Here is a 19,001-nt window from a genome sequence, read left to right on the forward strand (position 1 = left end):
TAAAACTGCAAAATAACTTTGTATTTCTATCAAATTAAGCCATTTTTGGTGACTATGTGAACTATGTTAAACCAGGCAACAAGTTATGTGGAAAACTGGAATAAATAGTCAGCATTCAGCGCAAACAGCATCCTGTTCTGGGGTTGGTTGAAAGGCTTTCTGGGAAAGTAAGCCAGTAAGTGAAGTAAATGAAGCAGATGGAGGTAGAGTGAGTGCAACAAATTGTTGGACATCATGTCTCGGAACAGTTTATTTCCTGCTGTCTTTGTTTTACTTTACTGCAAATATATAGGTTTATAACGTGTTTACAATCAGAAATAAGCTGGAATAAGCTGGTTCTTCATTTTGCTGGTTAAACCATTCTAATGTTCAATTTTAATGAGCATTTAAAAGGTCTTAAAAAGTCTAAAATTTGGCAGAAGAAAGACAAAAACTAAACACTTTCTTTGAAAACTGCAGTGTTGTCAAAAGCTTAGAGTGAGCTATGGGCGTATTGAGTTTCAGATGATGTTAAAAATGGCGTTTAAAGTAGTCTATAGATCTTTCATGGTAGATAGACTTATGGCCTGGCACCGGGCGAGCTGAGCTAAAACAAACCCAGCTACAGTCGGCCTGGCCAGTCCAGACCAGGCTCCTCCATGCCCGGTCTTGTCCTGACTGAGATTGAAAGCTTCTGACAGACAAACTGACCAGCGGCGGCCTGCAGAGCTGCAGCTTAGGTGGCGTTACTGCACTCATGCTTCATAGGACAATGTTCAAAAAAAGAACACAGTGGAGAGATGCAGCCAGCCAGAGACTGGACCACTGATCAGCTGACTGACTGGTTAACCGGCTGACTGGTTCGCTATTTGGCAAAAATGAGCAAATAACTGGCTGACTGACTTATTGACTACACAGTAAAAATCACTGGGTCAAAATTCACCCAGTTTGGGTCATTATAGCACAAACACTGGGTTAATGTTACCCAGAAAGCCCCTCAGGGCAAGGGGTTGTTTCGACCCAGTTTTAGTGTTATTTTTTATTATACTGTTGGGTTATTTACCAAAACTGAAGCTTATTACAATCTACTCTTTTAAAACTTACATGTCACAGTGTATCTTTTGAATGCACAGTCACAGTTCTCAGCAACTAAAAAGTTTATACTCAGTGAATTTTAGTGTGCAGGTGACAAACACACTGCCTGGTTGCTGACTGTCAATCAACTACTGCATCACTGATGAGCGGGATTATTCTTATACCAACATTTTCCACCAACAAAACAAAAATAATTGTAGATATAATCTAATATTTTATTAATACGTTTTATCCTTGATGTGTTGACAATTGACCAGAATAATTTTGAGGTTTATTTTCAGAACTTTTGCAGTTTTAACAACTATAGTTCTTTGTCAACTACTGTCTTAAAGCTTTAATAAAGTTGTTTTTGAAAAGTTGTTTTTTCCGGCCACTCAGGGTCAGTGGAAACAAGCTGTAACCTCAACACTGACATATTATCACCTTTTTAAAGTTCATTTGGCTAACCTATTAGCAAAACAGTTGCCTGTTTGCACATCCAGCAGACACAGAGCAACATTAGCATCCATTTGGAGTGATGTATCCGGCCTCCCAGCAAATGTAAGTCCCATATTTATTCTCATTTTATCTCTGGTTTGGCGTCCAGCAACTGCTGCTAGCTGTTAGTTGCAAGATGTTCCACTTTCCTCACCAGCTATCTGTCTTTGTCTGTCTGTTGTTTGGTGCGGAGGAAGTAGTGACAGTAGGTTTATCAGGGCTTGTTTGCTGAAAACAGCTGCCTGCTGCTGGAAAGAGTGTTGATTAGAGTGGTGAGAGTGAACCAAAACAGTAAAATTGTGGAACCATAAAACCAAAACTGTGAGTTGACAAAGACGTTGAAACTCTCTGCAGAGCTGAAGAGAACTGCAGAGTTGGGTTTATCACTACAAGTGGACGCTTTCACATACAGGTAGTCACATGATCTATTGTTAATATAGCAATACTGATTATATACTGATTATAACTCATATTGTATTGGAGCTCTGTTAAGCCAGGATCAGACTAACATGTCAAACATGTTTACGTCTTTCCTGGCCAAGATACATGCCAGACTATTTTGAAACCTGACCAATCATAGCTTGCAGTCTTTCACAACCTGTAATATGTGCAAAGGTGATCTGGCAGGAGCGACTAGAGACACACCTCTGGGATCCAAAACATCAACAACCATGGCCCTGAAAGGCTCACGGAGTATTGCATAGATGTTACTAGACTAGGTGAATAATTCTGTGTTCCCCTATGACTCAGGCAATGAAATAGCAAATTGTTATGCCTGATGCTTGACGTCTGAGGGATCAGGGCCATTTTCAAGCTCATATCAGTCGTCTGATCCCAGCTGTAGTTGCTTTAAAAACTCATCACAGTTCAGGAAACTCTTTAAAAACATATAATATGACAAAACTGTGCAGCAGAGCTGACACGTTGAGTGATTATGACTGCTGGTATGACATATTTTGTATCCAACCATAGCGTCTAGTGAGCTGACATCACCTTTCTGTCCATCTATATACAGGAAACTAATGTTAACAGCTTGTACAACATCACTAACAACAGTTTGCTAAATTCTCAAATCCAAAAATCTCCTCTTCTCTCTTTTTTTTTGTCTACTTTCCTAATCTCCACCTTCATCTGGCCCCGCCTGACACAGTACTCTCTGGCATGTGAAAAGAGCTGTGTGTGTGTGTGTGTGTATGCTATCAATCACACATACACACACACATTCAGAGGTATGTGTGAGCAGTATGCCCACCTAAGCTCAGCTGTGCTGTGTGATCATTATTGTGACAGCTGAACTGCAGAGGAATCACGGTTCACTTGTTCAATTTTTAGAGCGCATGAAGCACCTAATGTCAACAAACACAGAGCGAGTGTGTGTGTGTATGTGTGTGTGTTGAGGATTACAGTTTCCCTGGACATAATTATACAATCCTACTGGCTCACGCAACCCCCCCACCCCCCCACCCCCCCCCCCCCACCCCCCTCCTTAATCTGAAAATCTCTCACAGGAAAAGATTTCTTTTTTTTAGTAAGTCATTTTTCTCATCTTTGTCTCCTTGAACTTCCTCTGTTAATGTCTCTTTATTCTTCTCTCCCCCATCATTTTTCTCTCTCATCCCTCCCTCTGCCTCTTTTTGACCCTTTACCCTCCACTTTAACACACATTTGTCAATGAAAATGAGATTTTCTATCCCTCCTTCCTTTTATTTCATTTTTCTTTTAACTCCTCTCTATTTTCTCTAAAAATAATTCAGCAAAAAAATGTATTAAATGATTCTCAATTCTAAAAATTCATACATCCAACAGCTGCTTGTGAAGCGTCTCACATTACAAAAGCTCGTACTGAAAGGTGCGTTTGTTTTGTCCTCACCTTGGGCAGCGAGGCTCTGGAACCGGAGCTCTGCGTGGTCATGGTCAGCACGGTGGTGATGCCCAGACCCACCCGGGCCGGCGCGGCGTCCATGTTGATCCAGAAAGAAACCCAAGACAGGATGACGATGAGCAGGGACGGGATGTACATCTGGATCAGGTAGTAGCCCATCTGACGCTCCAGGTGGAAGCGAGCCTCAATACAGGTGAATTTACCTGGATGGAGGATGAGGTGAAGGAGGTGGGGGCGGATGGAAAGAGGAAGGAAGAAGAAGACAGTTTTATTAAGTATTATGAAGAGGAAGAGGTTGGTGGTCATTCTAAAAGCTGAAACATAACAAAAGTATCTACCTCTGCACTGGACATGACACTTTTGTTTGATTTTTACCATCTACTCTCAGTTTGGAACGCACAGTCTCCTCCGCACTGCAATCCTTGTATCTGTAACTATAAATTTTATCCCGTGGCAGCCCATCCCCAGGAATTACGTCCATGTTGGACACTTCTACACCTCACGATTTACGCCTTGTGCCAACGTTCAATGCCACTGCGGAGAGCAGTGTGTCCTTTATGTTTTGCGAAGCACAGAGTGACGGTGTGGAGGTCGGGCGTGGTGGACGGGCATATAGAGAGTCGGACTTTTCATGCAGGAAATCAGAGTTTGTGCCTCATCACAGACCTGCAACACTCACCTCTTTATTAACACATTAGCCAGCTGCCATGCAAACATATTGTAGAAATTTAGCATTGGACATATTCTGGAGTTTTGCAGAATCACTTCCTCTTAACTGCCTTCAAGCTAAAGATATGGACCACTTTGCTTTTGTCATGGATTCCTGGTTTTTGGACTCTTTTTGTTCTCTTTGTTTCCTGTGTTAAACTTCTGTTGTCCATATGGTTTTACTCATTGATATGGACTGCCTTGCATTATTAGCTAGTTAGCTTGTAATGTTGTATACTTAAGTTCATATTCTTGTGTATTCTTTGACAGGTTAATGTATGCTGCTTTGTGATTAAGAGGTATTGTGTTTTCTGGGGTTTTGGTTTCCTGTTTGCTCTGTGTTTCCCTCCTACATTCCTGCGCTCCTCCCCAGCCCGTTTTATTTCCCTTCACACCTGCCCTGCGTCAAGCTGGTTAGCCCTGCCCTGCTCTCAGTGTTTTCCCCAGCCTGCTGTTACCTTCACACCCGCCCTGTATCAGCCTAGTCAGCCCTGCCCCGCTCCCTGTGTTTCCCTCAGCCTATCAGCTCCCGGCCTGCCTTTGTGTCTTGCCACCTGTTCCTTCAGCTTCGCTAGGATCCTCTGTTCTGTTCAGTTCAGTTTGTTCTGCTCAGTTCAGTATTGTTCAGTTTAGCTCTGGCTGCCCTTGAGCCTGAATAAAGAAGTTAATCTTCAGCCTTGCCTGTAGTCGCTTGTATCTGGGTACGTTCCTGCTTCTCTCCACGGCAGCTTTAGCAAGACATGTTTTAGCCTCTAACTTCATATCAGACTATTGTGTTTCTGATATGATCTGATGACATGTCATTGACATCTGTATTAATTTGTATTAACTGTTTTTCCTTAATGAGACTACTGACTACCAAAAGCAGGACTTGAAGCTCTGCATTGTTTCATTCTTCTTCTTACTTTTGGGTGACACCTGCCCACAAACAGAGCAATTTGGCTGTATCCATTATGCATATGATCGAATCTCATAAGCATGCACCTATTCAGTGGAAACAAGTAGGGCTGCAACTAATGATTATTTTCATTATCAATTAATCTGATGCTGATTATTTTCTCATTTAGGAATTATAATGAGACATTTCTCACTATTTTCGGACCTTTTACAGACCAAATGATTAGAGCTCACTCATGTTGACGTCTTCAAACGTCGTGTTTTATCTGATCAACAGTCTAAAATCTAAAAGATATTTAGTCAAATCCTCACATCTGCTTAAACAAATTACTAAAGCATTTATTCAATTATCAAAATAGTTGCCAATTAATCTTCTGGTGATCGATTAATCAATTAATTGATTAATCATTGAAGCTCTAGAAACAGTTAAATACAAAGTTTGTGTCATTACGAGAGTTTTGAGAATACTGAATACTGAGAACAAATGTAGTTTTAATCAATTTTAACTATATCTAGAAATGATGCTGCTTCGGTTAAAAGTTCAGTCAGTCAGGTTTAGAAAAATACAGATTTGTGTAATAAACCTTAAAAAAGCAGTAATGATGCCAGGTGAGGTTATTGTCTTAACCTTAAATTCCAGCTTTAAATATTTATATATGCGAAAAGTTAAAAGAAGCATCAAAGGTAACAAAAACCTTCTGCTACTGAGAAATTTATTTATTCCATTTTAAATCTACTCTGATGTTCTGCATTTGCACCAACTAAAAGGTTATTATTTCATAGTGAGAAGACTCATAATACTTACAGCTTCAAATACATTCGCTGCTTAGTTTTTTTTACTCACGGAGCCAATTATTTTCAGTCTCAGTGGGTGTCCTGTTTCTCAACATGGATATCTCATTTTGGAAATGACTGAATTTGCAGTAAGCATACACGATTGATTCCAGGAAAAAAAAAGAAAATAATGTGGAAGACTAATAAAGCTGGGCGATGTTTAAACTCTGCTTAAAGCAAAAATATTCTTTCATCAGTTTGCTTGAGGCGGTGCCGTTCCATTAGCGGCGAAGAGTGTTTCTGATTTCCTTATTATCTTCATCTGAAAGGACACATTATCTAAACACGGACGCAGTCGTGTCCCCCGAAACAGGTGGATATGATGAGACGATCTAAAAATTAAAAGGATGATGTGGAGAGATGGGGAGCGAGGAGGGAAGAAAGTGAAAAAGAGGGATCGGAGAAGGGAGGAGATGTTAGACTGGCGGTGAAAAGGAGGATGGGCCAAAAACGGATGGACTGAAGGTGAAGTTGACAGCTTTGAGAGAAAAATGTCATATTTCTTCAAGCACTCACACTAAGCCAAAGTGTAAATCATGAGCGGAAAATCGGAGAGACACAAATGCCAGGCTTTGCTGAATATCAAATGAAGGCAAACATGTTGTATTTTTGAAAACAGACACAAATGGTGGTTTTGGATTTATACTGCCAGATACTTGTTGCGGTAACGGCTAGTCGCAGAGGGTCTGAAAGGCTGCTCAGAGGATCATACAGGAAGTTAAATCAAACTGATAATACTTCTGGTGATGGTGGCACCAAAGTTTAGAGTTTTCTACACTCACTGAGCCATTGTACTGTACAGAAATTAGGTTATTTAACAGTTTCTGACTGAGATTAAATGTATACGAGGAATGAAAAGGTTTATCATGCCAGCAGCAACACTACAAGACTTCAAAATAAGATTCAAAGAGACACAGAAATCCTAGCAGACTGTCTTAAATCCAAGGTATCTCCATTCAGATTTTGTTCATTGTTCAAACTCTTACATCACATTCAGATTTGTCCAGATTCCAACAAGTCCCTTCAAACTAAACAATCAAATAAGTCGTTTGATCATGTGACTCTTCTGATCTAAATCTATCAAGTTATGAGAACGCTGTGGTTAAGGTCTGGTTAGGTTTAGTTTGGGTTAAAATGATCACTTTGTTAAGGTTAGAGAAACATGTGGTGTGGGTTAAAGTTACAATTTCCTTAAAGTTAGATCACCTTCATCGTCATGGCTACAATAATAACCACGGGGTTTAAGGTTAGGGGACGATCATAGTTACAAGATTTACAAAACTGTCCTGACTCGCAGTTGGAAACAGGAAATGAACAGCGGTCTCCTGTGGTAAAGTCCACTGTTGGGTTAAAGCCTCCATCCATCCCTCCTCCCTTCAATGAGGAAATTTATCAACTTATATACGTCATCTGAACCGCACCTCTGCTTCGGGTCACAGTTACTACTTACAGTAGATGGCATCATTCAAACATAATTATTAGGGATGTGCAGAGAGCCCAGTATTTGTATTTGTATCTGTATTTGTTGAGGAAGCAAAATTATTTGTATTTGCATATGAATAAAAGTGGACAGAGGTTTAAAAATCCTGTTTTTGTTTTTATTACGCTTTTAATTTTAGAAAATTAAAGTGTTCATGAAACGCGTGTCAGTAGCTCAGCTTTATCTCTGGGGAACACTCCCAACTCCGGGAAAGATGTCCAAATTAGGAACTGTGCGTCATGTAGCAGGTGGATGTGACTCCCCTCATTAAGACCTGCTGATAGACGTCACAGCGGAGCAGAGGGGAGACACTGAGATAGCGATGTAACCGACCTGCACTCTGGTATTTGACGTGGTTTATTTTTCTTCCTGAAAACAAGTAATTTGTATGAAACAAATATTCATAAAAAAAACCCAATATTTGTGCTTTGCCGAATAATGTATTTGTATTCGGGCACACCCCTAGTAACTATATGTTGTTTTTGGGTGACTGACATTATGACCTATTGTGTCATTTTTCTTGGGAGGACGGTTTCACAGATTCATAAAAGCGTGAAGCAAGCAAAATAAGGTGCAAGACTTGTTTGTGGTAACCATGGGGACAAGAATCTAACATTGTTGTGTGATTGTCGATGCAGTAAGTAAAGTTGGCAGTAGTTTCCTTTTGAAGGATATTTGACTCTTTTTAGAGTCAAACACTTGAATTTGGTCATTTTTATTCTTTCCCGGTGTTACCTTCCCTTTAACTCGCTATCTTAACCTACGTGTATTGCTTTCTTATGCTGGTACACTGCACACACTGTGTTGCTGCAGTTGAACGTCTGGTGATCTGCGGCTGCCAGAAGCACTGTTAGTCCTTGTGTGGCTGTGAAGGGAAAGTAACTGTGAATGTTTACGCTCGCAGCGTGTTGCTGTAAAAGGAGAGTGGAGGGATTAGAAGGAAGGGAGTGAGTGAATCTCACCTCCTCCTGCCCCTTAAATCTCCGCTCCCGCTTTCCTACGATATGCTTCGATATCCAATATTATATCTTGTAGTTAAAAATCAACAACACTTTTTTTTAAGAATGTTTTTCAGTCTCTATGTTTGGTGCTCGACACTCTTTGCTATCGGCTTTTCTGTGCTTCACCTCACAGCCTTCACCTGTCAGTCAAACAGTGTGAGACTTTGACAGCTGCTGCCTGAGATTTTTCTGTTGTTGTAGTTTGAATTTCTGTAGGTGGTGTTTTTTTTTTGTCTTTGTCTTCTCACTGCTCATATTCATAATGTTTTGTTTCTGTTTAGCATATTATTGGAATATCTGACATTTGTGCCAAACATGGCAATCTTAATGAGAAGAAAATAGTCTATTTTTTTGTCTGTTTTTCATGGTTTGGGCTATGTTTTGTATTTTAAATTAAATAAATGTTAATAAAGTTTACTGATGCACTGTATGGATGAAATGTCCAAATATGAAATATGTTAAAATGTAAATATAAATATTCTACATCACATATTTTCTGCACAAGTCATTGTTTGTAAAGGAAATCCTGCAACAGAGATAATTAAATTAACACATGCTGCAGTGGGCTTATTTACATTGCAGTGCAGTAACAGCAACACTAACAAATGTCTCTCGCTGTAATGTAATGAGAGCCCTGGGTCTCACAATAAACCACAAGAGAACCAAAAAGCAAGATGGCCGACGATCCATTTAATCAAAGACGATCAATGGAAGACAGCCTCATCAATTAGACTTAACCTTAAAAAGACTGGAAACCGGAGAGAGGAGAAATGATGGAAAGAAGACAAGAAGGAGGGATAGAGGAAACAGGAGAGAGGGAAAAAAAGAGAGGACGAGACGGAGGAAATGGGAGTGTTGAGCGAGAGGAGAGAGGGATGAGGCGGAGAGGGAGATATGAGAAGACAGGAGGAAAGGAGGGAAGGAGAAAAAAATGACAGCAGGAGGAGGAGGAGGAAGAGGAGAGTCGATGGGGTTGGACTTGATTTATAGCTGTGATACACTTCAGAGCTTTTAAGTGCTGTCCATATTTTCCATCTGATAAGAAGATTGAAATTATTCAGCCGGGCCCCTATCTCACTGTGTGTGTGTGTGTGTGTGTGTGTGTGTGTGTGTGTGTGTGCTCTGTATGTAACAAGGCACACACTTTTTTTTTTCACTGTATGAAATGGCTTCCAGTCTTGTGTGTGCACTTCTGCATGTGTGCATGTGTGTGTGTGTGTGTGTGTGTGTGTGTCATAAAATCAATACTTTCTTTCAGTGTGTGTGTGGAGTGTTTTTGTGTGTGCATGTGTGTTTTTTATACTACTTTTGTAAGGACCTATTTGTGTTTTAGACCTTGAAAGTAAAGATATACAGTTTTCAGGAACATTTTTGAAAAGTGAGGACGTTTTGTCCAGTTCTCACTCAGTTTTAAGTTCAAGGGCGTTTTCAAACCTGTGTTGTTTAGTCCAGTTGAATTCAACTCTGGCTCATATTCACCCTCGGCACAATTCATTTTGCCAGATCTGAACACAGCGATTGTACTGACACCCTTTACAGGAAGTGTTTTTTTTTTTTTCTATGTGAAAAGAAACTGGACCAAGAGGGAAAAACACACCAAGCAATGCAGCAGAAACCGTAATTAATATGTCAGAGCAAACCAACTGTAGGTTTGAAAATGCCTTTAGGTTAGAATAAGGTTTAGGGCTAAGTTATGGTCAGGGACTAAGAAATGCATTAAACCCTGTATCTTTGTGCTTTGCACCCAAACACACTACAAACATATCACCAGCAAGAAAAACAAAGGCGCCCTGCAATGCAGCAGAAACCGTAATTAGTATTTCAAACATGGCATGGGTTTTCTTTTGTGTGTGTGTGTATGTGTGGGTGTGTGTGTGTGTGTTGGGGTGGATGGAAGGGAGATACAGGGAAATGCTCTCTCTCTCTCTCTCTCTCTCTCTCTCGGAGTCACAATGGACTGCAGCTAATAAATCTGAGTAAAAACGACACCTTAATTCCCTCTTAATGCTTGATTGGGGAAGCAGCGAGGCGTGTGCACGGCCAACCACTCACACTTACACACACATATATATACACACGTGGTCGCACGCACGCCCACATGAAAGTACACACGCAGTCACAGAGGAGCAGCGTGGAGAGTAATAGGCCGGAGATGAGATGAGAAAGGTGCAGAAAGCGAAATGTAGGAAAAGGAGAGAAAGAAAGAAAGAAAGAGCGCGGGGGTGGGTGGGATGGGGGTGTAAATTGTCCTTGAAGAATTCATGTCTGCTACTGAAGAAAAGACAGAATAGAAGAAGACAGCGCAGGTTGGAAGTTGTTATGGTTAGATTAAACTAGGGTCACTTGGGTGAGCGTTTTAGCTTCTTTTAGCTCATAGTTTTGGTTTTACAAAACATTTACTGAACAGTTCAGTCTCAACGCTCTCATCCAGCAGCAGCAAACAACCTCTGATAAACTCACTGTCAACCCTGTCTTCTTGAAATAACCCTCATATAATACTATAATGCAACAGTAAATAGTTTTTGCAGGAAACATAATGATTAAATGTTGTTAATTAACTTATTTGGCAGAAATGTTGATGCTGAATGTATGAGTGAATGTTCAGAGACGACAAAGTTCTTTCTTTTTATGGTTATCTAAAGGCGCTGGCAGCCCTTGGTTAACGTTAGAGAAATATGTTTTTGGTTTAATACAGAGATAAAATCTGCAACGCCCCAAAAGCCCCACATTCACTACCTGTCAATGCGAAAATTATTTTATTTTAAATCATGGTCACATTATGCATATTTCTAATACTGTTGTATTCAATAAACTTATCACAACAAATATAAATAAAGTGTTTTTCCAGAAAAAGATCATTTTTGCCCTGGGGCAACTTTATCTCCTACAAATTACATTTACTGTATGTACAACTAAATTGTTTTCCCAATTATGTTGTTTTGGCAAAAACGTAATCACTGCATGGATAATATTCATAGGCAATGTTTTTTTTTTTAACTCAAGTCAATTTTATTCATATAGCGCCAAATCACAATAGAAGGAAACGCAGGACTCTGACACCAGAGACTGAGTCATGTTTGGGGTTTAGGCAACAAAAGCACTTTAGTTTGAGAAATCATGGTTTTGCTTAAATCTCAATAAACCTGCTGTGCTTCAAGTCCCCTGGGAGTCATAAGTAATTCAGGTTGCAGATGACAGAAAAAGTTAGCGACTAGCTTGTGAAGAATGTGGAATATATAGCAGCTTAAGAGCCTGATAGTTTTCTCTGGAGCTGGTGGAGACCCAAACCAGAGCTAAAACGAGAGTGAATACTGGAGACAAACACGACCACAACGGGATGATAATGTTCATGTTGTCTGTCGGGTGTGTAAGTAGGCAACAAACAATCAATGCATTGCATCATTTGTCATCTATCACTTTTCTGGTAGGACAGTTTTAATTTCTCAAACAGGAAGTGATGTGAGTTTGACTGAGTGGGGCTCAGTGACAGAGAAAACAGACTTATATGTATTTATATAACAAAGCTGTGGATTATTACTTGATTGTCTCTGTGCATGCATCTGACTGTGCATGCATGAGAATATGGATTTAGGTGTGTATTTATACACACCTAGGTGTGTATGTGTGTGTGCGTGTGTGTGTGTGTGTGTGTCTGTGATGTGTGATGTGTGTGTGAGTTGTGTCAAGGCTTTTCGTCTGGAGGTGGATCGTTCATCTCCTCAGCGGCGACAGCAGACGTCAACCTCTGTGTGAGTGATGGCTCTGAATCTGAAGTAATCAGCCTGCTGCACACACACACACACACACACACACACACACACACACACACACACACACACACACTTCGAGCTGTGCTACGGTCATCTGAAAATGGATTTTCTTGTGACATATAATTTTTGTTTTTTTGTAGTTTTGGGTTCCCACAAGAGTTTGATGGGCTTCGCTTTTGTGTTTCTATCTATTTATAAGAAAACTAAGAAAACTAAACAATATCTGGTCATGATGTTTAGTTCCTGGTTTTTGTTTACACTTAGAATTAAGCATTTTTCTTGTGTCCCTGGATGTTTTTCCAGATTAAAGTGGAGGTTTGGATGGAACATAATGCAGGGAGAGACCATTCAAAGTAGCCAACATATGGAAGAAGAAGACATTTTTATATGTTTTATATGCAGATGAGAGTCAAAGTCTTATGATTGAGTATGAGGTGTCTGTTAGGGGGAAAGAAATAAAAAAAAAAAAAGATTTTGAGAATAAAGTTGAAATATCTGGAGAAAAATGTTGTAATGTTTGGATTATAAAGTCATACATTTGAGAATGAAAGCATAATATTACAAGATAAATTGTAATTTTGCAAGTAAAATCATTGTACATATTATGAGCATTAAGTCATAATATCGCAAGGAAAAAGTTATGTTTATAATATAAAAACGAATCAGTCTGCAAAACATGTGCGCATCTTTCTTGTCCAGATGCTGGGTCTATGCTGGGTTTCTACTTCCCAAGGACTCCACAATGTTACATGTTACTGCAAATAACTTCTAGCAGTTTACAAGAGTCATAAAGCCTTTAATCTTTTTTTGATGCAATGACTTTACTCTTGAAAATGTCAGATTTTTAATCAGAAAAAATTTAAAACTGGTACTATTTCTGGAAATGTTTATGTTCAATTACAGTAAAGCAATGTAGTAGCCACAAAAAAAATCCAAAAGGTTAAAAAAAAGCAAATCTGCAATCTGTAAATTGCACTTTTCTTTCATAAATTTAGTTAAAGGGGACATATCATGCACCTTTCCAGGTCTACATTTATACTCTGGGGCTCTATTGGAATATCTTTGCATGATTTACAGTTAAAAATACTCTTAATTTATCTTATACTGGCTCTTCATGCAGCCCCTCAGTTCAAACCTCTGTCTGAAACAGGATATCTGCTCTGGGGGCCACGTCTACAAACCATGAAAGGTAGTGAAATAGTAGAAGGATTTCACTACTTTTTCTGTTCTTTACTCGAAATGATAATTTCTCAAATACAATTGTACATGTTTGAGCTGAAATCTGATCCAAAATATGACAATAGACAACGTGAACAACCCATGGAACAACCTTAGCAAGCAAGGCTGCAGAACAGACGGCCGTTTATGGGCGTAGCAAGGTAGAAAAAAACACTGCAAACAAAGCGTTCGGAGCAGGCTGAAGGCATTGTAACGGTATATAAATAACAGAAAACCATGAAAGGCATAATAACACTACAAATATATTTTAAATGATGCGGGATGCAGGAAATGACAAGAAAGTCCAGTGTGCACATTTAAGGTTAAACTTGTGACATGAAAATGAGCATTTAGGGTTAGGGTTATGGTTAGGGTTAGGGGTTAGGGTTAGTCACAATGATAATTTCATTGTGACTGTTAATTTCTCTTCTAGGTTTTTGTGCCTTCAAGTTTAGAGATAATATTATTGTTTTTGATGTCTCAGTTTGTCTCGGTTCCTTTCTACACAAAGGCAAAAAATAAAAAAAATGTCCCTCCCAAACATCTACGGCTCTATTTGTGCCTTTTCTGTCTATTGTACACTGGTATCTCAGGCTGATATATATATATATATATATATATATATATATATATATATATATATATTCTGTTTTCTCTGGAGTGTAAGAATTGTGGACTGGCGAGGTGGACTGGACAGATGGTTTTCAGCCACACTTGGAAGACCTGGAGGGAGAAACAGAGCGTGGCGGCCGCCCCCGTCCTCGCCCGTCCTCTGCTAGATTCTCCTCGCTTCTCTCTCTCTCTCTTTTTTTTTTCTGCTGCTCTCACTTATTTCAATCCTTCAGCTACTTTCTCACATGACTTGCTGTCCTTTCTCCCCAATTCTCTTTCATTCCCTCTGTTTTCATCTTTCCAGCACCATCTATTCTCTTAATCCTTCTCCTCTTTCCTTCTTTTCTTTCCTCTCTACTATTCTCACATCTTCTCTTATTTTCTGTCCTGTTATTTCTTTTTCTCTCTACATCTGTTTGTTTTTCTTTGCCCAGTGCCTCCATCTTGCATTTGTGTTCTAGTCTGTTTTCCAGTCTTCTTCCGTCTTAACATTTTTCCTTATTTTATTTTTTAACACTTTCTTTTTCTGCACTCTTATCTTATTTTTTTTCTCTCTTTTTAATCTTCTGCTATGTGCATTTTCTTTCATGTCCAAAGATGTCTCAAGATGTACACTGGGGCTCATTTTGATTATTATTCATTATTTTTCATGCACATGGATAAAAAAAAAATCTTCAAAAACAAACTTTCCCATCCCACAGTGTTTTCCTCTTCACTGAGCCTTACTGAAAGTTTCATGACAGTGGAAGGAAAAGAGAAAAAATATTTGGGGAATACTGTATGTATTTCCATTTCTCTGTTATTTCCACATTTCACACAGTCAAATAAAATAAAATCCTGTCTCTGACTCATGCACCATCTTGGTCCTCCAGGCATACATTTTTTGAACGTCTCCTCTGCTTAATTTCAAAGTGTGTGATTGCCAAGTCTTAATTTAGATAATATTCTCTGGTCTTCATATAGTGAGATCCATTCTTCTCTCTTCTCTTTGCCTTGAGTCCTGCTTTGCTTTATTTCTCTCTTAACCTCCTCTATCTCTTCTCTCCCTTTCCCTTTTCTTTCTTTCTATCTATCCCTCTTTCTTCCCTTTACAGTGCAAAGCCCGGAGAGAAACAAAAAAAAAGATGGATGGAGGCTTGAGAGAAACAGAAGAGAAACAGGAGACAGAAGAAGGTACAGAGACAGGGATGAGGAAAAGATACAGAAAGGGCGAAAATGAAGAAAGAATAGTATTAATGAGAGAGAAAGAGAGAGAGATAGAACCACTGGAAATACACATGTTGCTAAATTCCTTTTGTTTTCACCTTCATTCCTCACATTTCTCAAGTCCACAACAATGTTACTGTGCTGCGCAAGTAGGTTTTGTTTATTTTTATTTTTGAGCCCCCAAAGTCTTGTTTTATTAAAGTAAGTGAGACACAACAAATGCTATACTTCACAAGCTCTCTCTTATCTGATACCCAAGCGGCAACCTCCGGGGCTTTCAAATGAAGGTAATGTGGAAGTGCCAAAAACTGCAGTTCCCCGAACGGCCACTTGAGGCTCCAAAAGCGAGTCAATCCCCATAGACCCCCATGTTAAAATGCCCAACTTTACAGCAGAAATGAACATGTTTACAGCCTGGTACAAAAAACGGTTTTGGTCTCTATAGCTAATTTCCCCTTTTAGTTTTATTAAGCCGTAAAGTTCTGCATAATGAAGGACATGGCTGCTTTGAGTGACAGGTCCGCCAGCCGCTAGGTGGCTTGTTTCAGCCATTCGGCCCGCCTCTTTGCCTATTTTTGATCGGCTGGGAGTTAGGCAGAGTCACGCACTACCAAGATGGCGACAGCCGGAGCGGCTCGCTTTGAGCTTCAAAACCACTCTTCAGAAACCAACGAATGACGTCACAGTAACTACGTCCATACATCTATGCTGATACCTCCATCTATAGAATGACATCATTGGTCAGCGCCTTCCAACACCATCACAAATGGTCGTCATATGTTATCAGAATCATTCATGTGGTGTATTATTCTAATCTGTCACCTCTATGGTTAAGATTTGGGAAAGTTTAGGCACAATAAGTACAGGATGATAATCATATCTCATGGTTATTGTCAGGAAACGGGTATTGTAGGTATTTCAGTAAACCACCAATGCTGCTGTTTTTCTAGTGAGGAAGTTCCAGGAAAGGATGATGTAATTTGGTACTAATTTTAAGGGAATTGGATTGAATTATACACTTCAAATTAATCAGTTCCTATATTTCTCCGGAGCGTCCTTCAGTTTGTGGACAGCAGGTCAGCTGAAAATGAAAAGATGTGGATTGTGTCCACAGGCAGACAGTGTATATGGAGAATAAAGTTTCCAAGGTGATAATAGATGCATATTTACTCGGGTTTAAATGGTGCAGTTCTATCAGGGAAGTTCCTCTGAAAATCAACAACTGCTTTAAAGTCAACACATCTAAAGAAAGGGTGTTGAGACTTTGTCGCTACGTTCCCTGTTAAATTCCATCGTTCTTTTCAGGAACATTTCCAGGAAATTGCAGATTCATAAAGTACAGAGTTACTACCAGTGTCCGAATGAAATCAACTTCTTTTAAGAACCTTGTAGAAATACTGCAAGTGTCAGTATATCAGGAGACGACAGGAAAAGGCACCTGATTATAGAAATTTCTTTAACAACAACAACTAAAAACAGGTTGAAAGTATCTCAATGCAAGTTCTTAAAATCTATAATATAGAAAAAAAAGCTTGATAAGACGGAAATTTTAGCACAATAACCTCAAACTGCCAGAAGCCATATTTCCGTCTTTGTCTCACTCACCTGTGTTGTAGTGCTTGGTGCAGTAGCGCAGGTCCTTCTCCTCTTTGAGTATGAACTGAGGTAGCGTCAGGCCGTCTGCCACCTGCACGGCGCCCTTCTCATCCCACTCGAATATGAGGTCGTTCATGGTGTAGCCGACTGGCGGAGAGAAGAGAGAGAGCGGGAGGTTAGACTGTCTTCATCAGCGTGTTGGTCATTTATTTTATTCTTTTTTCCCCCTCGAGGAGGAAGCTGAGCTCTCTGCGTCTGGTTGGATGGAGTGCAGGGTCACCTAGTGAGAGGTTCACCCCCCCTGCAGGGTTTGTGTGTGTGTGTGTGTGTGACCAGTTCAACACAAACTGGAAATTCTACTATCTAGCACACCACCACCACCATGTCATGTGTTGTAGTTACTGTAGCTCACAGTAATGTCCACAGCTGTAAAACAAGTGCGGTACAGTGAATGTGGTCGTTTGTAACAGCAGTGAAATGTACTCAATTATATAAAGTACTCTTTGTAAACACGAGTGGAGTTTAGTTCAGATTTTTTTATGCTAGATGAAGATGAAGAAGGAAAGACAAAGGAACCAAAAAAAGGGAAGAAGAAGAAAATAAGGAAACAAATAGAGAATGATTGAAAAGATAGAGGAGGAAAATAAGGAAAGACAGAGAAGAAGATGAATGAAGGAATGAAAGTGATATAAAGAAATAATGCAAGACAGAGGGAAGAAGTATGATAAATCAGCAGGAAGGAGAGAAAGATCAGAGAAAATATGAAAAAGCGATAAATGAAATGATGTGGAAAGGAATAGAAATAAGGAAAGAATCATGGAGAAAGAACATAAAAGGAAAGAAATTAGAAGGAAAGAAGGAATCATTACAGGAATAATGATAGAAGGAAGGAAAGACAGGATGGACAGAAAGGAATGAAACATGGACATAATGTGATATTTTATAAGCTAATGTTGAATATAAAATATCTGCAAAATAGCCAGTTTTATACATTTAGCAAGTATTTTTCTGAAATGTAAAGAAATATGGAAAAGTCTCCAGTTTAACTGAAAGATTAAACTAAATATCTTAAAAATTATGAAGTGAAAACTTGACTTTACAACACTGATTTGCTGCTTTATCTGCTCGCTGTGATCGGTGGTTGTACAAATTACAAAGGTGGTTTGAGTGACACGGAGAAGAGGAAGTAATACCAGACTTTAATTCCTAGTCTGAACTGTTGAATAAAATTTCACATAAGAATAAATTCACATCTGACCAGAGCCAATATTAATTACGAGGTTAAAAATGTGATTGTGTCAGACGCTGATGTTGCGAAGCCCTTCTGATGCCGTGAAATCAGACCTGACGCCACATATCAGTAGCGAGTATCGTATTGTCCCTTTCTTTGTTTTCTGATCACTGAACCTTTGTAGCAGCACTGAGCTCTTTGAACTTCAGCTCCGGTTTTTGTGATTCCGCTCACGTCCGTTGGAAGAATGAAAAGGCCACAGAGAAATCTATATCATATCTCTCACCCTGCCAGCTGCTCAGTGACTGATCGACCGATGCTCTCCATGTGCCCCTGACTCAGAGAGAGAGAGAGAGAAAGAGTGTGTGTGTGCGTGTGTGTGTGTGCATGCATGTACTCACAGCTCTCCAGCTGCATTATGCAGGTCTGGACGTCCATAGGGAAGTTCTTCAGATCCATGGGACAGGCCAGGACCAGTGTTATTCTATGAAAACACACACACACACAGAGAAACACACACACACACACAAACACACAGTATCACTTAGTATTAAGAGGATTATCTGCAGCTTTATCAGTGTTACTCAACCAGCCGGTGGCAGACCACCACGCCGATCACACACACACACACACACACACACATCAGGACAGGTTTGTAATTGATAACATTTTATGAATTTGTATCAATTTATCTGCCTGACTGAATAATTGCAACAACAGCCTAAAGCCATTCATTACTGGCGTTATTAGCAGCTGCTTTCATTACATTAACATCATCATCATTTCATGCTCACACATGAATAATACAGGAAATAAAATAGTTTAATTACTTCACATGAAAAATAAGGAGCTGGATTTCAGGAGTTAAAGTCGAACAAATTAAATGTATGAAAACAAGATCAATAAAAATATAAGTGAATTGGCAAAAAAAGAAATGTTTTGATGAAGATGTGGATTATTTTGATTAAACGATTCAGTTCATTAAGTAGCAGGTTGATCACAAGAAAATTTATAC

The 19,001-nt window shown here is 39.5% G+C and overlaps 1 protein-coding gene across 1 annotated transcript in view; it reads right to left on the reverse strand.

Moving 5' to 3' along the window:
• glra1 (glycine receptor, alpha 1) overlaps positions 1–19,001 on the reverse strand; it is a 128,204-nt gene that overhangs the window by 23,136 nt on the left and 86,067 nt on the right. The window contains exons 5-7 of the mRNA XM_044363245.1: positions 18,388–18,470; positions 16,765–16,902; positions 3,422–3,636 (exon numbers count right to left, since the gene is read on the reverse strand). Coding sequence (XP_044219180.1) covers positions 3,422–3,636; positions 16,765–16,902; positions 18,388–18,470 — 436 coding nt within the window. The remainder of the gene's footprint in view (positions 1–3,421; positions 3,637–16,764; positions 16,903–18,387; positions 18,471–19,001) is intronic.

This window comes from Thunnus albacares, chromosome 10 (assembly GCF_914725855.1).
Source record: "Thunnus albacares chromosome 10, fThuAlb1.1, whole genome shotgun sequence".
Classification (NCBI taxonomy): Eukaryota; Metazoa; Chordata; class Actinopteri; order Scombriformes; family Scombridae; genus Thunnus; species Thunnus albacares.